The sequence below is a fragment of the Camelus dromedarius genome, chromosome 1, assembly GCF_036321535.1.
Source record: "Camelus dromedarius isolate mCamDro1 chromosome 1, mCamDro1.pat, whole genome shotgun sequence".
Taxonomy (NCBI): Eukaryota; Metazoa; Chordata; class Mammalia; order Artiodactyla; family Camelidae; genus Camelus; species Camelus dromedarius.
Genome location: NC_087436.1, coordinates 20,051,418 through 20,066,883, shown reverse-complemented (window position 1 = coordinate 20,066,883; position 15,466 = coordinate 20,051,418). Strand labels below are relative to the sequence as shown.

Sequence of the window (15,466 nt, the reverse complement as noted above, 5' to 3'; positions counted from 1 at the left end):
TGTCATTGTATTTGTAGGGAGTAGGTTATATGGCACAAAGTAAGAAGTAGTGTTGACAAGTGGCTCAGAGTGGGTGCACAGTAAATATTTATTGAATGAATGAGTGAGTGAACAAATTCTGAGCAAAGATCATACATAACCACAGAGACAAAGAGACAAAGCTACGTATTGAAGAGTCCTTACAAAGAATGGCAAATCAAAGGGCAGGAATATATTGAATGAATCCAGTTCTCTGGAGCACCCTAAAATTGCATCTGTCAGGATACTCACATTTCCTAGGACAAAATACTATTGAGTGTCTCTTAGCTCAAAGTGTAACCCCGGAAATGCAGAAGCAGGCATGTAAATACCTGTGCACATTATAAATCTGCCACCGTTCAGATTAAGTGTCCAAAGGAGGTGGAGCTGGAGTAACTTTGATCGTTCTAGGGGAGGCTTTCCCAGGTCTTGTCCACATTCCTTCCTGCGTGTCCCTAAACTTGTGGACCCCGAATCACTTAGTGCGACTTATTTAGAGTAAAGGGAGTAGGACTTAGGCTCATATTAGACTAAGCGAACAACAGAGGCAAATAAACCCTCTTGGTGAACAGAGAATGAAGGGTCTGTCAGTTAACTCCCAGAAGGATTTACTTTCTGGTCTTTGCTCGTGAACATCTATGCATTAATTGATCATTTTAGCAACTTTATTTTGTGCCTTCCACCACTCCCGCCATGACCCCCGACGGAGGAGTCAGCTTGTTTGAGGCTGTGAGGAGTTCATTTGCCTGTTATTTGTTTTCAAGCACTTTGAGATTGTAATCCACTAAGATTAATTTCCTTTTTAACAGATAATTTTTTAGAATCCTAATTAGGAAATGGATAATAGCTTCCTAGAATCTCTCTTTTAAGTTTGGAAAACTTGGGGGGTTGAGAGGGTTTTGCATGTTAAAATTTAATTGACAATATTTAATATATAATTCTTAAACTTAATCTCAGAATCTTCAAAGCGTTAAATGATGTGTATCGCAGGATGCTGTATACCTCTTTCCCTATAAACAAGTCGATGGATCTCAGCTTGGCAACACAAAGTAGTTGTTGTCCATTAAAAAAAACAATAAAACCTAAAATTCTCCAGTCTTTTCTGCAGGGCATATTTATTAGTCATTGATTAGAAGCTCCTCTGAATATGAAAATCATTAATATACACATTGTCGGGGATGCTTCTGGACTGGGCTAATCAGAAAGGGAGTAGGCGGCAGGTGTGGGACCAGACAAAGGGTGTGTGGGGGCACTGGGGAGAGGCGGGGGAAGATGACAGATAAGGAGAGTAAAACAAGTTGAAGGTGCAGTAGTTTTCATAGTCTGAGTCCAACTCTGCAGACACACTGCCTGAGTTTCAACCCCACTTCCGCCTCTTCCTAGCAGTGTGACATTGGGCAGACCTTCTGTGGACCACTTTCCTCATCTGCAAAATGGGGATAATAGAAGTACCTTCCTCACAGGGTTGTTGTGAGGGTTAAATGAGTTACTGTATATAAAGGGCTTAGAAAAGTGCCTGGAACATATAAATATTTGCTTCTATCATCACCAATTATTATTATTATATACACGAGACTCTCCCAAAACTCAAGTTACTTAAGCAAGAATAGAACTTTGAAATACCTTTTAGGATATTCTTCCAAATGACTTTTGATTATCCTAATAACGTGTTCTATCTAAGACTGAGAGTGTTATCCCAGCAGAATTGCAGCAGTGGCTTAGTTTTATGGTAGAGGAAGATGGGCCAGCTCAGCCTGGGGGTCTGTTCCCCCAAAACTCACCTTGAGTGAATGGAAGAAATCAGCGAACCTATAGACTGTTTATCTAGGAGAGACTGCTGTGGCATCCCCAAAGCCTCAACCATTATTTATGACGGCTCATTTTTCATTTACAATTATTATGAGTTTTTTTATTAGTTTGTTTCTTTGAAAAGTGTGGGACACAGTTCATGGATCACCGCCTTGTGGGTACCCATTCAGACAGGGTTTCCTTGGAAAAACAACACTCCTTAGCTCAAGTTTCCTCATTTTGGGGTCCACTATATACCTGCTCTTTTTCTATTTGCCTTTTCCTTATTCCCCACTAATCACACACACACAGACACACACACACAGACACACACACACACACACACACACAGAGCCGTGTGCTTTATGTTCTCCTTTCCCCTGATTATGTGATTATGGACCCAGAACTAGAGGAAGAGGGAGTCCAAGCAGCATCATATTTGATTGAATTGACTCCAATCTTTTTGTCACAGAGTTTTTTGTTTTTGTTGGTTTGTTTTTTTCTGGCCTAGACTCCAGAGAGAATTGGAAGAGAAAAATACATGTAAACTCAAAAACAAATGTAAATCTCTTTGCAAGATTAGGGAGACTGATGATATATGGATGCATTCCATTTGTTTTCATTTTTGTAGCGTAATGTCTTGGCTCTGATTGTGAGTTACACATATGCATTGTAAAACGTTTAAAAAATAAAGAAATGGAAAATACAAAAATCACATGTAATCCTCCCACTCAGCTATAGTAAGTATTAACATTTTTTTTTACAGAGCCCACCAGGCCTTTTCTTACAAATACGTATACACACATATACTTTTTATTAAACAAAATCGGGATCACAGTGTGTACACTTTGTAATTGGTTTCAGTTTTCAAATAGTAAACATAGCCGAAAATAAATTTCAGGAAAAAAAAGAACAAGGATCCCTCCCTTTAGACTTGTCCTCACAATTGTATCAGTTTCCTATTTCTCTGCACTTTACCCTTCTTTTATGTCCATCCAGTCCTGGTTGCAACTGGTTTCTTATTTTCTGTGTCTTGTAGACTATATAGCACACAGTTCTTGGTAAGTTACTCAAATTTCCAAACCACACAACTGGTAAGCATGAAGAAATTACTGTAAGATCAAGGACTGAGAATTAATATTACCATCACTGACAGACTCAGACAGTTATTAACTATAACATGTTAGGTCTGCTCCGTCAGCTGCTGGCCCCACACTTACCCAGATATCAGAGTCTGGCACCTTCTATGGGCAGGAGACAGAGTCTTGTTGAGATGGAAGCTTCAGCTTCATCTGGGAGCCTTTTTCTCAAGAGAGTTCTGCTTGTTTGGGGCCTTCCTATTCTTCAGGTCCTCCCTGGGTTTCGTCCTGGAATGCCATCAGTAAGTTTCCACCTGACATACCTAGTCTACAGTGACAGGGATGGAAACAGTAGTTACCTACGTGTGTGCATGTGTATGTGTGCATACGTCCTGCTTTGACTAGAAAGGGGCGAGAGTGGTGCCTCTGGGTAGTATTTCCACGGATGTCACACATGTAACGCGTATTTGTGTACTTTACTGTGTGATGTTACAGCTCAATTAAAACAAAAAAAGTGCTGCTTGTTTCACCCTCCTGCCAGGCTGTCGGTGATTTAGGCTGCAGATCTAGTCAAGATCTAATAAATCCCAGAGACCGCAGACCAGCATTGTCTTAGCTGTAGAGAGCGCTAGGCTTTTTAGTTCTTGGACTGCTCTATAAAACAGCAATACCCAGAGATGCTCCCCACTCAACAAAAGGAAGTTTTGTGGTCAAATAAGTTTAGGAAATGCTGCCCCCTTTGAAAGAGTCACAGTGCACATTGGAATGTTCAAGGCCCTAAAGTCCTATAGCAAAGGAACAAGTTTATCCCAACTTGTCCTAAGCTTAATCATGAAATTCTTTTGATTAATACCCCACCTCATTGGAATAATCAGCCTACGTTTAGGCAAAAGCCTGGTTAAAGCCTGTCCATGAATACCCGCCCTCTACCCCTGCATCAGGTGACATGTTCGCCACCTGCTGGTTGTATTGGGTATGAAGTCACTCACTAGGGAAGCTTCTGTTCTCACTAAATTGCACTCACAATCCGGAGTTCGTTGTCACAGTGCTCTTGATTATGTTTTTCCACATTTGACATACCAGGGACTGAACAACGTAGCTTGTCATAATTCAGTTACAAAAGGAAGTTTTTCATGCAGACCCTCAACATGGAAGTCAGACCATACAGATCAGCACTGAACACGAGGGACCAAAAGAAGTGAAGCATCTGATAAAATGAGAACAAAGAGTAAAAATGAGGGCGAGGTGATTTAGAATTCTAGGATTTTATAGATTAAATACTTGTGATAACAAATTCAGTTAGTCTGTCCCATTTATTCTCTAATTCGAAATCCAATTTATGTTTAACAGACTTGTTCAACATCTAATAGATGGATGAGCTAATCCTTAAGTCCATCTGAACCAGTATTAGACATTTTTGTTTAAATTGGTAAGTTTCACTACTTTTAGTTCTTGAGGTTATAATTGTTAAAATGATATCGTAATTGATTTGGGAAGAAGAAAAGAAATAAAAATAACATAAAGGAAAGGAATGTGATAATATAATACATTTATACCATAATTTATTTTTTAAAGACTTTCTTTTATTATGCATTTGTTTATAGACTGTCACACAATCTAAGAAGAAAAATTTTAAATGTTTTCTACAAATAATCTTTCACCATCTGTTCTATTTATTTTCCTGTCTCAAAACATTATTTACTGCTAGCAGAGATTTCTTTTAAGCCACCATTTGTGCTAGAATGGCTAAAGGTTTAAGCATCTAGGCAGTTGCTACCTGACACTCGGGTGGGTTGAAAAGAGTCCGGCAGCCCAGTTTCGGTGCCCCTTCTTCACTCTTTATCTCCATCCATCTCATCTGGATTTTTCCAAGGAGCCTCCAACTTCCTGAGAAAAAGCAAACACCTGCCTAATCCTTCTAGGGCAAAGTGCTTATGTTCCAAATTTCAAAGCTTTAAGGAAAGAAACTCCTAATTTTAAATACGAACAACTATTTCAAATAATTTTACTCTCAAAGAAACATACCTTGTAGTGTGTCAGCCTTGCTTTAAAAAGACCGTGTGAATTTGGCTCCTGGAGCAGTATTCCTAGCATTCGAAGACTGATTGCATCACACGACCATAGAAATATGCTGATTCCGGGGCTTTTTCCTCAGCGAGGGGAGGGTGAGGCCTCCGCACGTTGAACTTGCCCCTTGGATGCCGATCCAATCACCTAGGGAGATTCTTTTTTTAACGCTGATGCTGGACTCACCTTGTGAGTCAGGACATTCGTATTTATAAAGAATCCCACCAGTTATGTGAATGAGCACAGAGGCTTGAGAACTTCTGCTCTGAGAACTGATAAGTGAAAGGACAAATGCGGAAAGATCTATTTCGATTTGCCAATGCGTTGTTTATTAATGTGGAGAAGGAGAGGCAAACATATTAACCAAGTGTAGAGGAATTGTTAGTGAAGGATGGAGGAAATCAGGTGAACAGATAATTGAATGCTGACTTCTCAACCTGGAACAGGCTCACAGGGGCATTTCAGTGACCTTAGTTCTTAACCCTGGCTGCTCTTTAGAACCTTCCAGGAGTAAGCTTTTAAAAATTACCGAAGCCCGGGCCCTACTCCAGACCAGTTAAATCAGAATCTATGGGGGCAGGGCGTGGGGTGCTTATTTTACCAGCTCCTGGGGCGACTTGAGCCCTGCCCGCTTCAGCCGCGTTGTCTGTGACATGTGAGAAGCTGTTTGAGTCACCTGCTATTGTTGACATAACAAACAGGTCATGTTTGCCTCCAGACCCTTGGGGGCCGGTCTTTAAAGGAAATGAATGCTCGGCACTGTCCTTTTGTTCCACCTCTTCAACCACCGTGATTAGGCTTCACTGTTTTATTTATAAAAGCAGTTGCCACCTGTTTCTTGCCATAATTTGTAGCGGTATATTGCTTAGAGCAAAAGCCAGAAAGTTACGTAACGTCTAAATTTGCTAGATAAAATGTGGGGGGATGGGGAGAATTATTTGTGGAATTTTATGACCTGTTGCTTAGCAACTTCAAGAGCGTCAAGCTTCTGCATTCTATGAACTGTCAGACGGACAAAGTTTAGTGAGCCCAGTCAATTACTTCTTGCTACCAAAAGGAAATTAATCCTTCATTATGCAAAGGGCTTGAAAAGTCACCAGTCAGGGCAGGCTATGTCACACTTCTTCTACTTGACTCCACAAATTCTTCTGCCCTTTAGCCCTCTTACTTCTCAAGAGTTTGATCTGATCAGACGGAAGGCTGGAGCATCTTGGCAGAATGAAACAAGATGGTCAAATTCTTCTGTAACAACATACACAGGCAGTTACCGGAAAAAACAGCTGGATGATTACCCATGCAGCCGACTTTCTCTTAAGGCAGGACAGCACTGGCCTGAGTGTAACCAGTAAGCTTCCTTTGTAATTCGCACCTGGCTGGGTCACCATAACTGATCGAGAATGCTCTTAGAAGGAGGAGGGTACTGTAAACCCCTGAGAGACTTCCCGGACTTTCGCGTTTTGTATTTTCCTGCGTTAATGTCAGGGGGAAGAAGAGCTACATGTCAGAATCACTTGGATTCCCTATTTAGTATTCATAAAATTATGTATAACTCCATACTCTTTAAGAGTTAAAAAAATGAGTATTTGGTTAAAATGTAGATAAAATGTATTCTCTGCTCAGGGAAGAGGTGCTCCTGCAAATTTCACTTTTTTTCTTGCCTAGTTTTTTCCACTTTGGGGAGATGGAATATTCCCTCAGAGCAGGAGGCAAGTCGATTCCTCTCCCCTCAGCCTCGTATTGTCTGTCGATGAATTCAAGTGTTGAGGTCCAGAAGACATTTTCTGAGTATTTACTATAAACCAAGCCCTGTGTTAGGTCCACAAAAAACATTGATTTCAGTTTAATATGGTAGCTGAAACCATAGAAATAAGTAATCAGCACAAGGCAAGGAGATTTTATCACTGTCTCTGGTGGGGGAAGGGGTATTGTGCTTCTGGAAAGATCTCCATAAATCAGGTTCTTCTAAGCTGGTAGAGGAGGTGGAGAGAACAGGAGGGCTGCCTGGAGGAGAGAGCACTCAAAGGCAGGGAGCACTTAATCCCAGGTGTTACCTGAGAGCTGTGAGAAGCTCAGTGAGTTTGAGACAGAAATCATCAGTGAGGATGTGGGAAAATGAGCCCTCGTTACGCAGTCTGTCCCTCTGTATGTTAATTGTCAAATACCTTGTCCAAATTCTGGAAATCTATTTGAAAATCAATTGGATTATTAGCTCCAACTTGAAACGTGAGGAGTACTTCAAGTAATACCCTAATAAATATTAGTTATTTTGCCTCCCAGGGCTTTCCAAATTATCAAAACAAAGTTGAAAGCTGAGATATCTCAGAAGTATTTTCCAATCGGATGCCTTGTCTGGTGTATTCCAATGAGCTACGGTCTCTGGATTTTTGATAGCTCTCGAGTATGTTGACACTTGAGTTAACTTTGAAAGTCCCTTTGCTAATTCTGTGAGTGCCGAGGCACCCCTGGGCCAGCTAGGGGAATCTTCAAGCACTGCTGGGGTCCTCTCTGGAAAGAAATAGTATTTGAAAGCTAGATCCAAATAGATCCACAAACCAGAGTAGAAAAAAATGTAATAACTGAAAAAATGCGGAATTACGACATCTGGTGAAAACGTTAAAGGTTTGAATTTGTTTCCTATTCAGAGTATGATCATTATGTGAATCATTCCAGCCAGGGCACCCTGTGACATTGCAAGCCACAAAGAGCACCAGCTTGCGAGGTTTATCTGGTTCTTGGAACCTCAGAAATGTAAATATATCCTTTGCATAACTACTGCTTATTGTATTACAGGCTAAGAAACAGTGTTATAAATGAAGGTGAAGGGCAGATTCAGTTCATTTTGAAAGTACTGATTATATTCTAAATTTGCTTTTGTTTTTAATCTTTTTTCTTGGTTAATTTTAGCCCCAAGGACAAATGTCTTAAGTTCTGCGCCAAAGCTGTTTGATTAAAATTTTGTAAGGCTATCAAGAGACATTGTTACACTGCTATAAAATCAGCATGGTCCAAGGGGGATTAATGAATAAAATATGAAATGACTGATCATTTAAAATGTAAGTCAGGAAAATAGGAAGGTATACAAAACACACTACTTTTTATTCACCTTATTTATTCACCACGTACACTGAATACCCATAGTGTGCAGGGCAGAAGAAACTTGGTAGAAGTCCTGATCATTTGGTTCTGAATCAGTTTTAACAGCAAATATGTAAAACTTATGACATGCAAAAAAAAAAAAGAAAGAAAGGAAGAAAGAAAAGGATCCTGCCTTGAGAGAAGGGAGATTAGTGTGGAACAGAACTTAAGGTATTATGGAATATTGGTATCAATTCCAGTTGTCTGCCAAGATTAAAATAAGAGTGGCATTTTGCAATTCCTAAGAGAGGGATATGGCTCAAGTATAATTTTTTGTCTTGATGCTTTGTTTATTCATTAAAGTATTCATTTATTCATTCATTCATTCATTCATCAAATATTACTAAGGTCCTACTACGGGTAAGGTCTTTTAGACCAGATGCGGGGATGACATCAGTGATCAAAACATACATAGACCTCGCCTTCCTAGAGCTTATAGTCTGGTGAGGGAAACAATCACCAGGACATAAACCATCTGTACTTTGAAGGAAACAAATAGGGAGCTTTGTTAAAAACAGAGAGAGATGGCAGTTTCTTATAAAACTAAACGTAGTCTTACTCTGTGATCTAGCAATCGTGCTCCTCAGTATTTGCCTGATTTGCAAATCTATGTCTGTACAAAAATCTGCACGTGAATGTTTACAGCCACTTTATTCATAATTGCCCCAAACTGGAGGAAACCAGATGTCCTTCAATAGGTGTGAACAGATAAACAAACTAGTACATCTATGCAGTGAACAGCAGTCAGCAATAAAAGGAAGTCACAAAGAGACATGGATGAATCTTAGCTCCATAGTCCTGAGTGAAAGAAGCCAGTATTAAAAAGTCACATTCTGTCAGATTTAAGTTGTATGATCGTCGGGAAAAGCAAAACTAAGACAGTAAACAGATCAGTGATTGTCAGGGGATGGGACTGGGTTGAGTAAATGAAGCACGGGGATTTTTTAAGGTCAGTGAAACTACTCCGTATGGTACTGTAATGGTGACTATAAGACATTAAATTTTTGTCAAAACCCATAACACTTTACAGAACAAAGAGTAAGCCTTAATATAAATACATTTTAAAAATGATTTAGGAGATCGGGGGATACCAGGATGGAATATACAATATGACAAAGGAACACTGTATTACAAAGGTAGGAAACAAGCTCACTGAAGGGGGAGTGAGAATAAGGTTCTGACCTAAGTAACTTTGGAAATGAGTGGAGTTTGCAAAACTAAGCAGGAAAGGAACTGGACGTAAGCACTGCACTTTAGTTGATAAAGTTGTCTTGCTCGGGGGTCCAGGTAACAATTCTGAAACCGCTATACACAAATACTGGAATTGAACAGTTAAGCACATGGATGATGGATGGTGGGTGGCGGTTTCTTGCTGTTGGAGTGAGAATTTAAAGATAAACAAAGGGAAGAGACCAGAATGATCCATGTGTTAATGGACTGGAATTGGGTACAGTGGTATGAACTCATGTTTACCTTGATGCAGATACAGATGGTTCCAAACAGAAATATTTATAGAGATGGCTAAGTAGGCACACACATATTTCCTTGTTCTTTGGAAGAAAGTCCCTTTGTGCAGCCCATATCAGTATGGACCATTTCCTGAGAGGGCCTAGAAGCAATACCTTGTAACAACAACCACACCTAGTGCCCAGATTTGGTTTCTAATTCTGTTCTCCAGTAAAGGAACCAGGGTTTCTTGGAGAAATGACAATTCTCAGACCAGGGCAGGAGATAGACAAGATGAGCCTGAAGCATCCTATAGTGCTGGAAATTAGGAAAGTGTCAAAAAAAAAAAAAAAAAAAAAAAGAAAAGAAAACAACAATGATGGAGCCAACTGAAAGGGTTCCCAATGACCAAAGGTGGGAAAATTGGAGCAACAAAGTAAAGCAGCACTGTATTACAGCCCCAAATGTAAAATAAATAGCACGAGTTCATTCAGATTGGCTCAAATGAATGACTGAAACATACATAAACAAGGGAGAAAGAACAGATCTCCCATGCAGAGAGACTCCGAGTGATTTATGTAGTTAGTTTCTGCTCAAGGAGGTGAAGTGTAACTCACTGTTTCTTAAGTGTGAGCTGTGCACAGTGACTTTCTTCTAATGAATAGAAAAGGGGGGGGGGTGAGAAAAAAAAGAGAGTAACTTATAGTGGGGAAAACCCTGACAAATACTTCAAGCCAGCTGATTAATATTAGCTTAATGGCCCAACAGATGGTTAATTTTTGAAACTGGCCCAATAGATGGTTAATATCAACAGTGAGAAGCCATATTGATAGTCTGCCCTGGTATGATGTGATGAGAATGGTACTTTCCTTCCATGCCCTTCCTCCCCAAAATACATCATCCTCACTGAATCACGAGAAAAACATCAGACAACTCCCAATTCAGGGACATTCTACAAAATAATAGCTGATCAGTAATCCTCAACACGATCAAGGGCATGGAAACATGGAAAGTCTGAGAAACTGTTGTCACTGTTGTGTGGGCCTAAGGAGAGAGAACAGATCGATGTAACGTGGTATCGCAGATGGGATCCTGGACCAGAAGAAGGACATTAGGAGAAAACTGAGAAAAGCTGAAGAAAGTATGGACTCCAGTTAATAATGTGTCAACACTGGTTCATTAAGTGTTATAAATATACCAAACAAATTTAAGAGGCTAATAATAGGGGTAATGGGTGGACTAGACTGGAACTCTGATATTGCCACAAAAATTCTGTCCATCAAAAAGTGTTCTGAAGTTAAAATTTTAATTTAAAAAAACAATGGGGGGAGGCGGAGAGGAGGGCTACTCTGTATGGGATGATCAGAAGGCAAGAAGTATCAGGGACAAGGAGGGACATTTTCTGATGCTTGGAGGGTCAGCCAACTAGGAAGATGTGACAATCCTAAATTGATCTGCATCGAATAGCACAGTCTACTCCAGGCTTATTAGATAAAACCGAGGGAGCTAAAAGGAGAAATAACCAAGTCCACAATCAACATTTTAACATACCTGTCTCAGTAACTGGTTGGAACAAGCAAGAAATCAGCAAGGACACACCGAATTTGAATGGCACAATTAAGACACTGGTCCTAATTGGTGTATCCAGAGCACAGAACCCACCAACTGCAGGATGTACAGCTGGCCCTTGAACTATGCAGGGGTCAGGGCGCTCACCCTCTGTGTAGTCAAAAGTCCAAATATAACTTAGGGTAGGCCCTCCCTGTCCGTGGTTCCTCTATATTGAAGGTTCCTCGGTATCGCCATGGTTCTGTATCCACGGATTCAACCAACCACAGATGGTGGAGTGCTGTTGTATTTAAGTATTGAAGTATTGAAAAAAATCTGTGTATAAGTGGACCCAGGCAGTTCAAACCTGTGTTGTTCAAGGGTCAACTGTACGTTCTTTACAAGAGCATGTGGAACATTTTCAAAAATTAACCATCTATTGGGCCATTAAAAAATATCAAATTCAAAGGATTCAAATCATACAAAATATGTTCTTTGACAAGTGTTATTAAGCTAGAAATCGCTGACAAAAAGAAAACTTGAAAATGTCTAAATATGTAGAAATTTAACTTATAACTTACAAATTTAACTTATACTCCTCTATAACCCATGGGTTAAAATGAAATCACAATGCAAGCTAGAAAATATTTTGAATTGAATGATAAATAAAATATGGCATATTTAAAAACATGTGAGGGTGATATTCAAAAGGCGAAAACAGCTCAAAGGTCCATCAGCACGTGAATGGATGAACAAAATACGGTAGACAGGTACCCCCTGCTTTCCGAAAGTTCACTTTACGCCACTTCACTTGTATGAAAGACCTACATTAGTGCCTGTTTTTGCTAAACACAGGAAACCCCAAGAGGATTTTAACTTTTATGAAAAAAGATGAAAAGCGAAAAGTAGTGTTCAGGGTTTGTTTCGCAGCGAATCCTTAAAGAGGCAGTGCACCCCCTGCGCAGTGAGAGTGACACCCCCAAGCTCCTCCCCTGGGAGCCGCACTCAGCATCTCCGCATCAAGCCGCCGTGGCTTTGAACTGTGTCTCTGAGCGTCTGTGCTTTATCTCGATTTACTTTGTGCATCTGTTAGCAAGATGTGTCCTAGGATAATTGCTTCTTCGTTTGACACCAGTTCGGCTTACAAAAGGTTTCATAGGAACGCTCTACTTTTGGATACTGGCGGGGGGGAGCCTGTCTGCCTACAATAGCATAGTACTCAGCCATAGAAAAGATGGAAAGTCTGATACATGTTACAACATGGACGAACCCTGAAAACATTACACAGTAGGAAAGAAACCAGACACAAAACGACAAATACTGTATGATTCTACTCATATAAGGGATTCAGAACAGGCAAATTCATAGAGACAGAAAGTAGAATGAAGGTTACCAGGGACCTGGGGGAGGGGGATGTGAGAAGTTATCTGATGGGTTCAGAGTTCCTGTTTGGGACAATGAAAGAGTTCTGGAGATGGACAGTAATGGTGATTGCACAACATTTTAAATGTACTTAATGCCACTGAATTGTATACTTAAAATGGCTGAAATAGTAAATTTTACAGTAGCATTAATAATAATAATAATAACAACAACAACAACAATAATAATAATAATTAATAATAACAACCACCTATGAAGGGCAGGACTTCCAGAATACAGAGAGAGAACCTATGTATATCCTGTGTATATCCATCCCTCCATAAGAAGAAAAACTCTGGCAAAAACTGTCAAAATCAACTTTTTCAAAACTCTAGTAATTATCCAAAACTGATGATTCCCATGGAAGTCAGGAAACTAGTCCCCTGACTATCTGTCTCAGAGATTCTGCCTCAGACCTACTGGAAAACATGATTACTGGGGTTGGGCTTAGCAATGTGCATTTTAAAATTAAAATTGCATCTGGTGATGCAATTGCTGCTCTAGGTTAGGAGAAGAATGATGCAGGGTGGCCTGCCAGCCCCCCCACCCCCCCATCTCAGGGATGATTAGGGCTAGTCTGGGGGCTGAATGCACGTCCAGGAGCATTTTAGGACTCTTCAGGATGACATCAATTCCACTCTATCCCTACCTCACACACACAGTTCCAGGTCGCTGGAGCTTGGAGACCCTCCTTCCTCCCCCTGACCCTCCACCAGAGGTCCTAAAACACAGGCCACCATGTGTTGACCTCTAGAGACTGATGACTGTGCTTCCCACCAAGCCAACTGCTTGCCTAGAAGCAGTGTCATATCTGGATTCAGGGAAACTGAGATACAGACATGTTTCGAAGGACAGATGCAGCATGTGTGTCTCCCCAAGTTAGCCCACTGGCATTAAATTTGAAGTTTTCCTGGGAAACCAGCATAATTACTGTAATATTTGCTATTCCATTCATAGCACTTATTTTGTAAACAATTCCCTGGAGAAAGACTCATAAATCCTGTTAAAACTATTATGAACTTAATGTTTGAGCTTTTCATGTACAGACGTTGAACATTTTACCCTTTTATGAGAAATCAGGGAAAAAACAAATCACTAAAGACAGTGAGAAAGCCCAATTTGGGTTGATTTAATGGGACTGTATTGTTGGGAGTATGCAAAGAGGGGAAGAGAGGAAGCCAAAGTTTAAGAAATTAAATTAAAGGATGGGTGAAAATCGCTCGCAATCCACAGGCTGTGACTTATAAGCCCATCACCTTATAACTTGTTTCTTCTACTTGCTTTCCTTAGGGTGACACTGCCAACCGGCTTTGCCCGCAGGGCTGTTCTCCAGGAGACTGCAGGTGTTAAAGGTGAGTGCAGCGGGATCAGTTCTGAGCCCAGCCCTTCTGCCAAGGGTGCTGCCTCGACATCTTTCACATTCTTGATTGTCATCCAGATGGTTCCATTTGCCTCCTAAAGGCAAGATGTCTTTCGCAACATGGCATGCTCCACTCTGGATCTGTTACTTTTAAAAATGACAGTTATTCCAAGGCAAGAAAATGTTCCTGCTCCATGTTAGTCCCAGCATGTACCTTCTGCCAGAGCTTGCAGCTCTTGGTGATGTAACCTGAGCTTTCCTGGGCGCATCAAAGAACTAGGAAGAGAAACCAAACCACTACAACCCACCAACTAGGAAACTCCGTTGACTCACCTATAACCACCTCCACCCCGTCCTAGCTAAGCTAGAACAACACTAGCTGCCAAAGAGATAAGCCTCCGAATTCCAGTTGCTTAACACAATAGAATATAGTTCTTCTTTCCTATAAAGGCGCAGGAGGAAGGTCCATTTTGCAGACGGACCTTCCACGGGGTGATATGAGGACACTGACTTCCTTCATCTGGGGGTCCCTCCATCCCCTGGGGCCCCAGAGTCCTCAGTCTCTATCTGGCAGGTGGTGGGACAGAGGGTAGGGGGGAGACACCTGCTTTTTCACCATTTTAGCCTGGAAACGACTCACATCGCATATGCTCACCTTCCAGTGGAAGAAGCGGTCACAAAGCGCCCCCCATGAGCCAGGGAGTCCAGATTCCTGTGCCGGGCAGCCTCTTCTTAGTAACAGCTGTGCACTTGGAGGGGGACCGCTGGCCACCCTGACACACACTCTGATTTTGAGGAAGAAACACAACAGGTTTTTCCTGTATAATTTCCATCTCTCAGGGTTGACTCTTTGAAGGTTTAATAAGACCAATGATCATCATCTCACATGAGGATTTTTTTTTCAGCGCTTTGCAAAATATTCTGTTACTGTTTTGTGCTGTAGTATTTAAAGGCTCAGTATGTACGTGTGTGTTGTGTGTGTGCGGGGTGTGCATGGTGTTAGGAGGTGCCCTGCAGCCTTCTGGGATTCTCCTAAATAATGGAGTAAAGGATTTTAACCACTGTCTTGGACAGTCACGATTTTGCTGGCTTTCCTAATAAAACTGGACTTTACGGGAGCAGTACTTTTGAAATGGGTTTTATGTGTCCTTCTATGGTTTGTTGAGGCAAAAGGACAGGACAGCTAACCTTTTGTGCTATTGTTACAATCAGGAAACACTTTCTTCCTCCCCTTTGCAGTAATAAACAGAATATTGAAACATACTACCTGGTTCACCTGACCTAGGGTAGGGGAAATTAAGTAATTTACCAGTGTATGATAGGCATTTGTTTTCCTACCTCCTCTCCTGTTTTTACAGTAAGGTAATGGTAGGAGGAGAGGCAGAAATAACCTAGTGTGTATACACATTCCTAACAATGACTCTCTGATGGACTCGGCCTGCGGTGCCTCTTTCACTCTCCCCAAATGGTCATTTTAATTTAACTGATGACTACTCTTCATCAAGAGGTGACAATCCATCCAGGTAGAGTCATTTAATTTGGCCAAAGGATAAGTTAGTTCCCTTCGTTCTCCTTTGCAATTCCCCTGCCTAACTTTTAGATT

The 15,466-nt window shown here is 40.9% G+C and overlaps 1 protein-coding gene across 1 annotated transcript in view; it reads left to right on the top strand.

The window, feature by feature from the left end:
* The window catches only part of C1H4orf51 (chromosome 1 C4orf51 homolog), a 37,286-nt gene that overhangs the window by 9,028 nt on the left and 12,792 nt on the right, over nucleotides 1-15,466 (top strand). The window contains exon 2 of the mRNA XM_064492438.1: nucleotides 13,794-13,855. Within this exon, the coding sequence (XP_064348508.1) occupies nucleotides 13,794-13,855 (62 nt within the window). The remainder of the gene's footprint in view (nucleotides 1-13,793; nucleotides 13,856-15,466) is intronic.